Source organism: Protopterus annectens, chromosome 5.part0 (genome assembly GCF_019279795.1).
Source record: "Protopterus annectens isolate FY-2018-M chromosome 5.part0, PAN1.0, whole genome shotgun sequence".
Taxonomy (NCBI): Eukaryota; Metazoa; Chordata; order Ceratodontiformes; family Protopteridae; genus Protopterus; species Protopterus annectens.
The window spans coordinates 35,212,515-35,226,101 of NC_056735.1; the positions used below are offsets into that span (position 1 = coordinate 35,212,515).

General features: G+C 41.0%; 1 protein-coding gene across 2 annotated transcripts in view; it reads right to left on the reverse strand.

The window, feature by feature from the left end:
* Positions 1–3,668: 3,668 nt before the first annotated feature.
* The window catches only part of CHD1L (chromodomain helicase DNA binding protein 1 like), a 1,563,352-nt gene continuing 1,553,433 nt past the window's right edge, over positions 3,669–13,587 (reverse strand). For both annotated transcript variants that reach the window (XM_044072085.1, XM_044072086.1), the window contains exon 25: positions 3,669–3,961. In XM_044072085.1, the coding sequence (XP_043928020.1) occupies positions 3,830–3,961 (132 nt within the window). In that variant the 3' untranslated portion in view covers positions 3,669–3,829. The remainder of the gene's footprint in view (positions 3,962–13,587) is intronic.

Genomic DNA, 13,587 nt, shown 5'->3' on the forward strand with positions numbered 1-13,587 from the left:
CTTACGCCACCCCTTGATTTGACTGTGCCCTTTTAAGTTTTAGTTTACTGTGCTGCCTCTGTCTAATAGTGACACGGAGTAATAACGGATCCCCTTTGAATGACACCAACATTTTAGCCAATTGTTAAAATCGATCATTTTGTCTTTGGTACTGTGCATTCATTCTAGGTGAGGGTAGCTGCTGCTCAAGGTCAGGTAGCCTGGGGCTACATGATCAGAATGATCAGAGATCTCTCTATGTAAATTTTCATGTGTAGAGGAGGAGGTACGCCTCACCAGCATCACACCAGCTGACAATCATTGTATTATTTGGAGTGACCTGAGTGCTTGCGTTTATGCTATGATCCAGATCCCCAGCAGGCAGCTCACGCCTCACCTCTATCTTTATTCTTCAGAGCGAGGTGTCAAGGACAGTGTGTCTGACAATAGAGTCAGTAGTTAGAGTATCAGGTGTTATGGGCCTTAGAATGAGAATATGGTTTAAATTTTAAAATGGCCAATAAAACTACAGTTTCAAGTCAGTACCCACTCCCACAGGGGCGCGGCAGGGCTGCTTGCTCATGTTTTTTCACCACTGATCACACAGAGAGACCTCCAAGCAAAAAAAAAAAATGGCCTGGAACTTACAAAAACAGTTTCAGCGACAGCAAAGCCTGTAACTGAACTTTTAAATCTCAAAATAAGTGCAAACAGGAAATTCAGTAACCAGCTCTAGGTTGTGCTCTGAATACAGTTACTAATGCAGAATTCAAGTTTAACAAGCCAGAAAATGCTCAAAATAGGCGGCTATGCAGAAAAACTTAGCAAATAAATAAAATGGTCAATAAAACTACAGTTTCAAGTCAGTAACCACTCCCACAGGGGCAGGCAGGCTGGCAAATGTTTTTTTTTCACTGCCCATCAACAGACAGAGAGACTTCTAAAGCAAGCAAAAAAAAAATGGCCTCACAGAAAACAGTTCAAGTGCTAGGCCAAAGACAGATAAAATGCAAGTTTTGAGAAAAAAACGATTTTAAAAATAAGTGCAAACAGAGGGACCAAGAGAAAATCAGAGGTCTGAGGAAGCAAGTCCAGCCACAGCACATAGATCAATGACTGAGGCAGTAAGTGAGTCAGCCTGACACCTAAAGACTCCTAAGAAATTTTCTTCTTCTTCCTCTTGTTGATGGAAAAGGAAGAGCTGAGGAGATTGACAATTGTTGCATGAATAAACTGAGAAAGAAACCTGAAATGCAGGTAGCTGATCCTTTGTAAGCTGATAAACCTCATGACAGAAAACAAGGTTTTGCAGTAAAAATTTCAGTGACAGCCTCCAACAGTGAAATATTCTGCTCCTTGCATTAATATAGTACACAAAAGTGTAGAAAAAATAAAGAAAAAAAGATTTTTACATTTTTTTAGACAAGCATATCCCAACTAAAAATCCCTTTACCACACAAGACAGTCCATAACAAAAATATTTTACAGCATAAAATAAATTATTTCACAGAAAAAAAAAACAAAAAAAATTTTTTTCCTCAGAAAAAAATGATGTAGTGGAAGGTTTTCCCCAGAAGGGTACTTGTCTGCCCAGCCTTAAGGATCACTAACCTTTAGAGAGAGAGACAGAGAGTGTGCTTCAGCAGCAATAAAGTTCTGGAGCCCTAACCACTGCTTTTATGCATCTTTTCTCAAATCCCACAGCGTTAGGGTACATGGAAGGTGCCCTAAAGTTCTGAAAGCCAGTAGTTATATCTTTGTCAGGCTATAACCCTACACTTTAGGCTACTGCAACAGTGAACTAAGCATTGACCATCACAATTAATGTGTCTTTGAGATAAAGACATGTCCCTGCTGTTAACTGTACACATATACATTAGTACAGTGCATGGACTGCAGAAAACCCATGACACTTATTACCTTCCATGTTTTTCATTACCCTTAATGAACTAATACACATAAAATTTATACTGATAATGCAAGGTGACAGGTTTGCTGTGAAACACACATGGTCAACAAATCTGCACTTTTTATAGACTGTCGTAATGGTAATGCGCATGCACATATATTACCTCACATATGCTTACTATGACGTATAACAAAGGCATACAAACATTTTCTATGTCCAGCTGTCACTCTTTCAAAACATGATGATCCTATAAAACAACCTTAGGTTTGCTCTTGCCACCGTCACACCTTATTCACATATACCCCCCCCCCAACTGACAATGGTGAGCTGTCCAAGGCTCAATTCACTGTAAAATATAGGTAGGTATGTTACTCTTCTCAAAGAGTGTTTATCTGTGTTCTCTGCCTAAGTGGTCAAGGTAGTGCTTTGTTCTCTGATGCTGGCATGACGGAAGGGGTTGCCACCATGCAGCAAGCCAGTGAAACAAAAACACTTTCAATAAGACCCCAAGTGTAATATCAACGAAGCAGCAGGAACGCAATTCCTGCACACAAACACACACACACACATATGTATGTGTGAGTGTGTGTGTGTGTGTGTGTGTGCGCACATATATATATATATATATATATATATATATATATATATATATATATATATATATAGTGTGTGTGTGCCGAAGATGCATTATATCGAATGCGCCTTGGTTGAACTTAAAACAATGAAAACGCAAAACAGCGAAGCAGCTTTTAAACTAATTATTTTCCAGGGAAGGAATTTGCTTGGCCACTTCCATTACTTTGCCATTTTTGGCACTGGAGTGCGATCTCGGAGTTGGCATATTTAAGTAGGGGGATGTGGGGGGCACATGTATTATTTCAATTTTTTTTTTTTTTTTTGGAACAGCGATTTTCTCCCCTTGGAAAAAAATTGCTGTTCTGAGCTTTTGAGATTGTTGTAAGCTTTTGTTTACATAGGTCTGATTATTCATCGTTCGCTTTTTTATGCGTTCGATGATAAAATATAGATCATATATATATATATATATATATATATATATATATATATATATATATATATATATATACACATACACACACACACACACACACACACACACACACATATATATATATATATATATATATATCTTCTTCTTTCGGCTTTTCCCAGTTAGGGGTCGCCACAGCAGATCACCTGTCTGCTCATGATTGGCAGTGGAGTTTTACGGTATTGAGTTGCCAGCCCAGCGTCCAACCTTCCACAGAAGGCACACGCACGCACTCACGCCTAGGGCCAATTTAGAGTGTCCAATCAACCTACAGCAAGTCTTTGGGATGTGGGAAGAAACCGGAGCACCCGGAGGAAACCCATGCGACCACAGGGAGGACATGCAGACTCCGCACAGAAGGCAACCCAGCCGAGGATCAAACCAGAGAACCTCTTGCTGTGAGGCAGCAACGCTAACCACTGCACCACCACGGCCGCGTGTATGTGTATATATATACATATATATATATATATATATATATATATATGTATGTGTATATATATCTATAAAAACACACACACATATGTACTTAAAACAGGTTTGGCATTTTACAGAGAGGCAATTACATTGTGTTATAAGACTGTCATAAAGAGAAAAGGAATGCTTAACCAATTAGTTTGCTCATATTAGTGTTTACTGGGTATGTTGCTAATTCTAAATAAGAAACATCTACATCTTCCTAACTCTCAAAAGATAAGGTGTGATGTGTAGAAAAAATATGAGAACTTAATTATATTTTAAATGATTTATTGCAGCTTGAAATCTGATGTGCACATTCTGTACAACAAAAATCTGTTAAAAATACATCTAAAACTATATGTAATAAAACAGTGCCATTGTTCAGTATGATTCAAGGTTGCATAGAGCTCACATTATACTCTAGAAAAACATTATAAATATTTGTTTAAATCAATTTCATATTTTGCAATATCAACTTTTCTCTGTTTAGAGAAGCATGTCTCCAGCCATCTGGGTTGTACTATGACAGCCAATGAATTTTCCTTTAGAATCCTCTGTAGCTCCTGAAAGAGAAAAGGAAGATGAAAGAAAGAAAATTAGGCACATCTGTTATTAATAACACAAGTTTTAAATATGCAGCAATGTCATTGGCTGAGTGCATTCTGAGGTCCTTAGGATTTGCTCATCACTGACACTTCATTGTAAAAAAAAAGGTTTTGCTTTAATATGTAAGCTAAAACCAGCCAATTTCTGTTACAGTTACCTTTTGCAAGTTGAGCTCTTCTTCAGAAATATGTTATAATCCAAAACAAGCATTTTTCAATGCCAGATGCTGGCTTGCATTAGTAACAGACTGCAGTAATATAACGAAAGGAAGAGTAAGTTATTAGCATACAGCACAAAAGAGAGTCTACATTAAGAGTGATGGTATATTAGTACGGGGAAAAGGTGTAGAAGTTTACCCGAGCAGAGATCTAACCATGTCATGTGGTTTTGTTTCTGGTCTTGGTTTACTTGCAGGAAATGGCAGAAGAGCAGTATGTACTACAGAAACCAAAGAAGGAAAAGGTATTTCCAGTTTAATCCAGAGAATAAATGGAGAAAGCCAAAATCTAAATAAAACAACTGCATACTGAAACAAAGGCACAACCAAATGAATGTTTGCACTTGCACTAGCGTTGTACATATGAAGTGTCACTTTAGGCTACCCAACATCATAGGAAGTTATTAGGCTATTGGCTCTGAAGCCCTTACAAGCCTAGCCAAGAATTTATCCCATGTTCCTACAAGTCAGCACCCAGAGCCCCTGTCCAACAGAGACACAGGTGGAATCCCAGGGGTGCATTTTCTGCTCCCCATTCAGTTATCCAAGTTGTGCTTAAAAAGGGTTAATGAGATACCTTACTTGATGAGGAGAGGGAGTCTATTTCACAGGAGGGGGAGTCTCTGGGGCACAAATCTGTCCCGCCAACAACTCCTATTGATGTCACAGACCAGGGTGAGGTCACACATGTGGGTTACTCAAGTGGAGCTTGACTTGTGGATATGCAGCAGTCCCATCAAGGCGGGGTCTGAGATTGCTTTGTATGCCAGACACAGGTCACCTCAGAGGAGTCTGTATAAGACTGAGTAGAGAGACAGGACCTTTAGCCTATCTGTGTAGGGTAGATGTTTGAGGCCGTGGAATCTCTTGGTGAGGAACCTCTGTGGTCTCTCCAGCTACTGCATGTGCTTTGTGAGGTACCTGCCAAAAGGAGCACTGTACTCAATAATGGGTCTTATAAGGGAAGAATACAGGGATATTATGACCTCCTTGTCCCTGGATGAGACACGCTTACTAATGAGGTGGGCCATGTAGACAGCTTTCCATACAAGGGAGGCAATATGGTGGTCTAAAGTCAGTTTGCTATCAACCTGGGTGCTCAAGTCCCTCACGACTGACTGTGTGCTTAGGACCTTGTTATTAATGCAATAATTTGTGGGGACGTCACTCTCCCCAAAGGGGACGACAATGCATTTTTTGGCATTTAGTTTGAGGCCATGATTCTGGCACCAGTCATTTGTTTGGGTGAGACCCTCTTGGAGGATATCCACTTCACTAGGGGAATTGATGACAGCACCCAGCTTGAAATCATCTGCAAACCTGGTCAGCCATAGCCCACTGGTTTTGGCCTGCACCTTAGAAAAGTATATCCCAAACAACAGAGGAGCCAAGACCGATCCCTGGGGTACACCACTCGTTACGGGTCTACTGCTTGAGGTGGCTTCCCCTATTTTGACTATGTGGGGTCTATCAGTGAGCCATTTTTCTACCCATCTGGTAACATATGGATTGATACCTAGTTGTGAGACTTTATTATACCTGAGTGCGGAATAGTATCAAAAGCTTTGGCAGGTCAAGGTAGGCAGTGTGCACCATCTTACCTCCCCGTTTATGGCTTTTGTGACTGTCTCAAAGACACTGACCAAATTTAACAGACATGACCTCACCTTGACAAAACCAAACTGTGTGGGACTGAGTGTTTGGATATTGCCAATGTCCTTGTTAATGAGGTCCATGACAATCCACTCCATGGCTTTGCAGATCAGGCTAGTTAGGCTGATGGGTCTATAATTTCCTGGATCGGTGGATGCTCCACCTTTGTGCAAAGGGAATGACAGTAGCTGTCTTCCACTGGGCTGTGACGAAGTCGGTACTCAGGCTTTGGTTGAATAGTGTGCCTAATGGTGCTGCAAGTCCCTGCCTGAGTTCATGTAGAATGCAGCCAGGGATGTTATTGGGTCCCATGGAGGCTGTACTTTTTGCCTTTGAGAGGGCAGAGATGCTATCCCCTACAGATAAGAGGAGGGGAGCAGATGCTGGGGATGTTCTGATTTACTGATAGGGGGACAGAGGGGTGAAGTTTTCACTGAACTTCTCTGCCAGGAGGTTGGCTATATCTACAGCGTTTGTATTTGTAGTGTCCTTGACCACCAGTTCTGAGCAGATCTGAGTGCTTCCCTTGAGACTGCAGACATATATGAAGAAGGCCTTATGACTGTCTTTAGTAGATGTGGCGAGTTTGGACTCGGAGTTTGCTTTGGAGAATTTCACTAGTGCTCTTATTTGCTTGTTCAGGCTAAGGAGAGATTGCTTTCAATTAGGCACCTGCTCCTTCCTGGTCCTGGACAGCAATTTTTTCTTTTTATTATAGAGTTTATTTAGGGCCTATATTGGCTAGTCAAAGTTTGAAAAGAGCGAACACTCTTACGTCGACTGCAAAATAGCAAAAGCAAGGAATGCTGAACGGTCGGAACAGCGATTTTCTTTCCAGGGAAAAAAAAATCACTGGGCCATTGTTGGGGCTTTGCTATTTCCTCCACTGTGGTGCGATCTCAGAGTTGGTATATTTAAGTAGGGGAGGTGTGGGGGTCAATTTAGGAGCATTCGCTCTTTTGAAACTTTAACTATGTAATACAGACCCATTTATTTATTGCAGATGTCCACAAAATAGGTTTACTTTTCCTTAAGGAGGATGATTTTGTCCTGTCAGGTATTCCTGACTCCATGCAGCTATATAAATGCTCGTATAGTACTTTGGTGTAGGTTTGGACATACGTGCTAGTTCCCATGCAGATTAAATGCCACAGCATGACTGCCACTACCTCAAATACAAGACAAGTTATGAAGCATCCTGACAATTTATTACAAAATTATTGCTTAAAGATTTTAAAAAAGGCATAATGCAATATGTGTATTTCTTTTTGCTGCCTTGTGAACAGCAGTACATTGTGGTTTTATGCTTTATTCAACATTTTTGAATGTGTTGCTTTTGTGCACTAACAGCACATGCTTTCTTGTTAACACCAACAAAATGCACTGTGTGTATATTTAACAACATACGGCAGCTCTCAAATATGCACCAGAAAACAAACCTGTAGTATTACTAGAATACATTTGTTAACTTTGCACACACTTTATTCTTTTCTTGACCAGATAATTGTTTACCAGTCGGATGCTAAAACTGAATCCCTGGATACTACAGCTTTAACAGACTTCTGTATAAAGGTTTATGTAGTTAGTCTGAGAATTTCTCTTGTAGACCTTTTTCAACTAAAACTCATGAAGTAAAAGAGAAAAGAAAAAAGTAGCAAGGATAAAATCAATGGCTATTATGCATGTAGCAGCACGGACAGAGAAGTTACAGTAACCATTCAGACAGCAAGATTTTGGGAGAAGGGAAGAAAACAGAGTACTCACACCTCATAAAGAGAAGGAGAATGTGAATATCCCTAATAATGTAAACGGACATCCTCCACACCTTGGAGTTGTGAGTCAGTAATATTAACCACTTTCATCATTATCAACTACTCCCCATTTTCTACACGGGGTTGGGGTGTTGCGTCTGTCATCATCTCTCTCTATTCAATGGCACTCTCCTACCTTCTTCAACACTCATGCTTGACTGGCGCAGGTCTTCTCTCATACAATCCATCCACCTCTGCTGGATCCCTCTTTTCCTCTTGCTTTCTTCCTCTCTCTCCCAGTTCTTCACCTGAATGTCTTCTGCTTTTCTGTACATGTGCACGAACCAACATAATTGGTTCTCTTGTGCATTTACTGCAATTGGAGCTACTTTGGCTTGTGCTCCGATGTCCACATTTCTTTTTCTCACAGAGTGCATCCTATCACCCATCTTAGGCACTTCATCTCCATAACTTCTATCTTCCTCAACTGCTTTGCCTTTACTGCCCAGGTTTTTGTACCCTACAGTAACATTGTTTGCACCACTCTTTTGTATATCTTACTTTTCAGCTTCTTTTGTATTCTTCTGTCATACACAACTCCTGACAATCTGTGCCAGTGGGCTGTAGCCCCTATGATTGTAGCTTTGACCTCCTCATTCAGAGTTCCCTTCTCCTCAACCACCACCTTCCAGGCAATTAAAGCTCTTAACCTGTTCCACTATTTTCTCTTCGATCTTAGTTCTCTGCTTCTTTTGATATCTTGCATTTGCTGCCATTACAACTGTCTAATATGTGCTCAGTTTCAACCCATGTGTTTCAGTTTTGTATTCCATTCCTCTATCCTTTGTTCAAATTCTTGCTCAGAGTCTGACTGTAATGCCACATCATCAGCATACAGCAACTTTGTTGACCTGTCCCCTCCAACCGGTTTGCTAATGTAGGGCATCACTAGTATGAACAGCAGTGGGCTCAGAGCTGAACCCTTATGCACACCCAAACACTTTGTCCTTGAGTTATTGGGTCTATGTACATAGCTTACAGCAATTCTACCAATGTTTCTGGGACTTTGAACCATCACAAGACTGCCCAAATTAGCTTTCTTAGGACCTTTTCATATGCTTTCTCCAAGGCTAGGAATGCCCAGTTGGACTCTTTCCTCATCTCTAGCTTCTTCTCAACCATCTGCCTCACTGTAAGCATTGGGTCAGTTGTGTTGCATCTTGATCAGGATCTGAACTGCTCATCTCCTACCTTACTTTCTACTATTCTGTGTATTCGTTTATCAATCACCCTCTCCAGGACTTTCATGCAGTGTGACAGGAGTCTGATACCTCTGTACTGTCCACAGTTGTGAATATCCACTTTTTCCTTGTATACACTGGCATTAGTATACTTATTTTCAAGTCATCTGTGATATGCCTGTCTCTCCGTACTGTTATGAGTACCTTCAGGAGCCATTTCTCCCCTATTTTAACCAACATCTTTATCATGTCTGCTGTGGCCTCATCTGAGCCTGTTGCTTTCCCTGACTTCATTTTCCTCAGTGCTGTTCCCACTTCTTCTAGGGTGGGCTCCTCCTCTTCTCTCATCATAGGCTGTGTCTGAGACAGTATGTCTTCTGGGGGGGGGGGGGTTCTTCATTCAGAAACTGTTGGAAGTACTCCTGCCATCTGCCTTTGATGTCCTGTGGACTAATGGCAGGTTTTTCTTGGCCTCCCTTATGAAGGGGGTCTGATTATCTTCTTTATTTTTCTGTATTTGCCTTCCAACCTGATAGAGTTTCTTTGTGCCATTTTCTAAGTCACTGAAACTTGTAGACTGCCTCTGATGCTTTTTTATTTGGTATTACAAATCCTCTCTTAGCCTCTTTGTTAGCCAACCAGTATTCCTTCATAGTCTGGTCAGTGTTTTCTTTTTCTTTTCTACATTCCACTTTTTCCTGCACCCCTTCTTTCTTTCTTTTGATGACTTTCTAGACTTCTGCATTCCTACACCAGCTTATACCTTGCTTCAAATTCTGGCTTGGCCACATATCTGTTTTATAGTCTTCACACATCATGTTTTGAGGAGCTGACATTCTTCTTTAACTCCACCTATTTCCTCTTCTTCCTGAGGTGCTAGTGCCCTGAGTAATTCCTTGGACTCCTGTGGTTTCGCCTCAGCCAACTTCCAGGTCTTCAGCCTAGTCTCTGTTGACCTTACAGCCTACTCTGACCACTGTTTGCAGCTAAATGTGGCAACTAGTGGTTTATACTATGGATCAACTGGCTCACTGGGAATGACTTTACAGTCACTGATTGTACCACCAGTGCCCTTTCTTTACTAGGAGGAAGTCTACCCGAGTTGCATGTTGGCCACTCTTATATGTGATCTTGTGACTCTCTCTCTTGCTGAACCATGTGCTTGCTACCATTAATTCATTTGCTACACAGAAGTCTATCTTTATTCCTGTTGACCCACCTATGTGGACCCAGGCAGTCCTCATATCCTGTTCTGTCTGTCCAAATATTTGTATTTAGGTCACCCATTATCACACCAACTCATGCTGTCCTGCTTTACCTAGTAGGCCCTGCAACTGTTGCCTGAATGCATTTGTTTTCTCACTATCACAACCCTGCTGTAGGGCATAGACTGAGATTATGACTAGTGCCCCATCCTTACATTGAAGTCTGACTGCCATGAATCTATCACTGATTCTGATGACATCCCTCACTGTCTTCTGAAGTCTGTCCCTCATGACAATTGCCACACCATTTCTAGCCCGTCCTCCTCCTGAGTAGTAGACTCTGGATCCCAAACCAAGTGACTTTGCTGCACCACCCTTCCATCTTGTCTCCTGGATACACAGGATGTCCAACCTCCTTCGTATCATGCTGAGCCCTGTCAGTGAATCTACACTGAGTGGAGCAATTCTTAGTTCATATTAGGCAGGTTCATTGGTTTTATGTCCAGCTTTCACTCAGAGTTATCCCAGGTAACAAGCTAAGCAACTGGCCAGCAAGTAGCTTACTGATCCAGGGCTGCTGGGCTTTATGGTGGGCACACAGTGGCTAATAGGGGGCACATACAGCCTCCCAGCATTAGCAAGGATCCCTGGCATCACATCAGGCATGGTCTTCAACCTGCTTATTACTGGTGACTACCAATGCCTGTTTTGGCGATACAATACGACTGAATCACCTCGAGCCAATTTTTAAAGTGTCACATGGTTAGCCCTGACACAGTGCACAATCTGCATTTTCATACCTTGAGGGTTACTGCACATCACAGTTAATGCCCAAAGTGGTTGGTATATACAACTCTTCCCACTTATAGGCACCATCTAGAGTCTGTGCTGCTGCCCACAACTTCATTATTGGGTGAATTTTAAGGTGGAAATGCACAGCATGTTTTTGGGAGGTGAGGAACTCCACAAGTCAAAGACACAGGCAGAACATGCAAGTTCCATACAGGCAATTGGTCGAAGGTCAGGATTGAACCTTGAACATTGTGCATGGGAAGTGAAGACTTTAACCAGTATTTATTTATTTGCATTTGTTTACCAGGATAGTCAACTGGGCCAAAGAGCCCATTTTTACTGGAGGCCCAGGGAGAAAAGCTCCACAATTAACAAGAAACAAAACAACATAACGTAGATAGACAACACATGAATGACAAAGCAAACACATTTGGCATGAGTACATTACAGAGTATATACAGCAATAGTCTGACATGGAGTAAATATAATTGGATTAAGTTCATTACAGGGCTATATGCAGCCAAATGAAGCATTTCAAATAGAACTGACAACAAACTGACATGATTTAGTACAGTGCATATTATTTGCTGAATTGAGTTACAAAATGACACTATTCCACATTGCTTAAAAAAATAGAGACATTCTAACAGTGGATAATAGAGAGGCTTTCACCTGGCATTAGTATAGATAACTCAGACAGCAAAAAGTAGCAAGGAATTATACCTCCAAGTATATTACATTACATGTCCACTGTGAATATCTAAGTTATGTAGAGGCTGACTGTGATTTGAGGGAAGGAGGCAAGATGCAGGTATAGTTCCAGTTGGAAGATAAGAAGCTTTTTAGGGAGATTTTGAAAGTGTCAAGACTTTTTTGTAGTTCTAATAATCAAAGGTAGGGCAATCCAGGCCTTGGCTACAAAGCAAGAATATAGAAGCTATCCAGGAGACAGTATTGATTTTTCTAAAAGGTGCTGATTCTTCCATCTGAGAGCCCTATTTGGTTGGTAGGCACTGAAAATCTGTCTGAGGGCAGGGCAATCTGATGGTTTAAAGATCATTTTGTGGGCTGTAGTCAGTTGTAGGTAGGAGAGGTAGTGAGGTAGTTGAGAGAGTGCAGAGCAGTACAGTGGTGGGTAAAATGTTTGGTATTAGAGGCAAATTTAGCGACTTTGTTGTAACAAGTTTTGAGCTTAGCTTTTAGGTAGGATGAGAGATTAATAAGTAGAGGTGCACCATAGATTACGGAAGGTAGTAGGTAAGTGGAAGCAATAACTTGTTTGTGGAGGGGGTAAGGAAGTTTTTTTTTATTTATACAGGATCCCAAGCTTTTGGTGGGTTTGCGGATGCTATGGTGTCTATGTATGTCAAATTTCAGGTGTTCGTCTGTAAACACTTCTAGCAGTTTTGTCTGATTAATGACCTCAATGACTGTGTTGTCTTGTGAGAGTATACTGAACTGGGCTTGAAGGGTGACAGATTTCTTGGGTGTGAAGAGCATGAGTTTGGTTTTGGCAGGGTTGAGGGAAAGGTGATTGCTATACATCCATGTATCTGCAGTGGTGAATACTGACTGGGTTAGTTGTTATAGTTCAGTTATGGAATTAAAGGTGCATATAATTGTTGAGTCATCAGCATAATGAATAAGCGAGCCTTGACATAGAGAGGAGTGGAAACTATTAATAAAAATGCAGAATAACAAGGGTCCAAGTATAGAACTTTGGGGAACTCCAGTAGGAGTAATATGATATGGGGAGAAGGAATCTTGACATTTGACAGCCTGTTGTCTGTTAATTAAATAACTAGAGAACCAGTTAAGAGAAGAGAGAGAAAGGCCTGTTTTAGAGAGTTGGTTTAGAAGTAGGGGGTGAGAGACAGTATCAAAAGCTTTTGAAAGGTCTATGAATAGAGGGGAGACAATTTTGCCTGAGTCATGGGGTTAGTTGATTGCATCCATGAAGGATATGAGGGTAGTTGTGGTACTGTGGCCTGGACTAAAGCTGTGCTGTGTGGGAGATATAATTTGGTTGTGAAGAAGAAAGTGTAGGATTTGAATGTGAACACATTTTTCTAAGATCTTAGAGACTGAAAAGAGAATGGCAATAGGTCAGAAGTTTGAGATATCAGAATTATTGCATCCTTTATTAAATGGAAGAATATAAGCTTTTTTCCAGATTTTATGGACATAGCATTCTTGGAGAGATCTGTTCAGAAGGATGGATATAGGGCAGACAATAGATTCAGCAGCTAATTTTAAGAATTGTGTGGTAGGTTGCTGGCAGCATTAGTGTATGGTCTGAGTTTAAGCAACAGTCGTTTTACTGTGGCAGTTGGGATGGGTGTAAAAGTGAATGTAGGTGAGGAGCTGGTAGAGTGGGAGGGTGTAGTGAATGTACTGTGATTGAGTACTTGAGAAGGAGTAGCAGGATTGGTGGGGTTATGAGACGGGAGAAAGGAAGCAGTGATGTTTGATATAGCATCAATAAAGTGAGAATTAAAGAGGGTGGCTATTACTAGTGGAGTTTTGTCAAGATGTGGGCATGGGTTGTTCCTTGTACCTGGATTTAGTAATGATGTTACTGAATGCCAGAATTACTTTGGGTTTGACTTATGTTCACTTTGAAATTTCAGGTAGTGATTTTTCTTATCTTTGCTGACTAGATTTTTACCTGGTTTCAAAGTTGTTTGAATTTCAACAGGTCGGAAGGAATTTTGTTAGCTAACC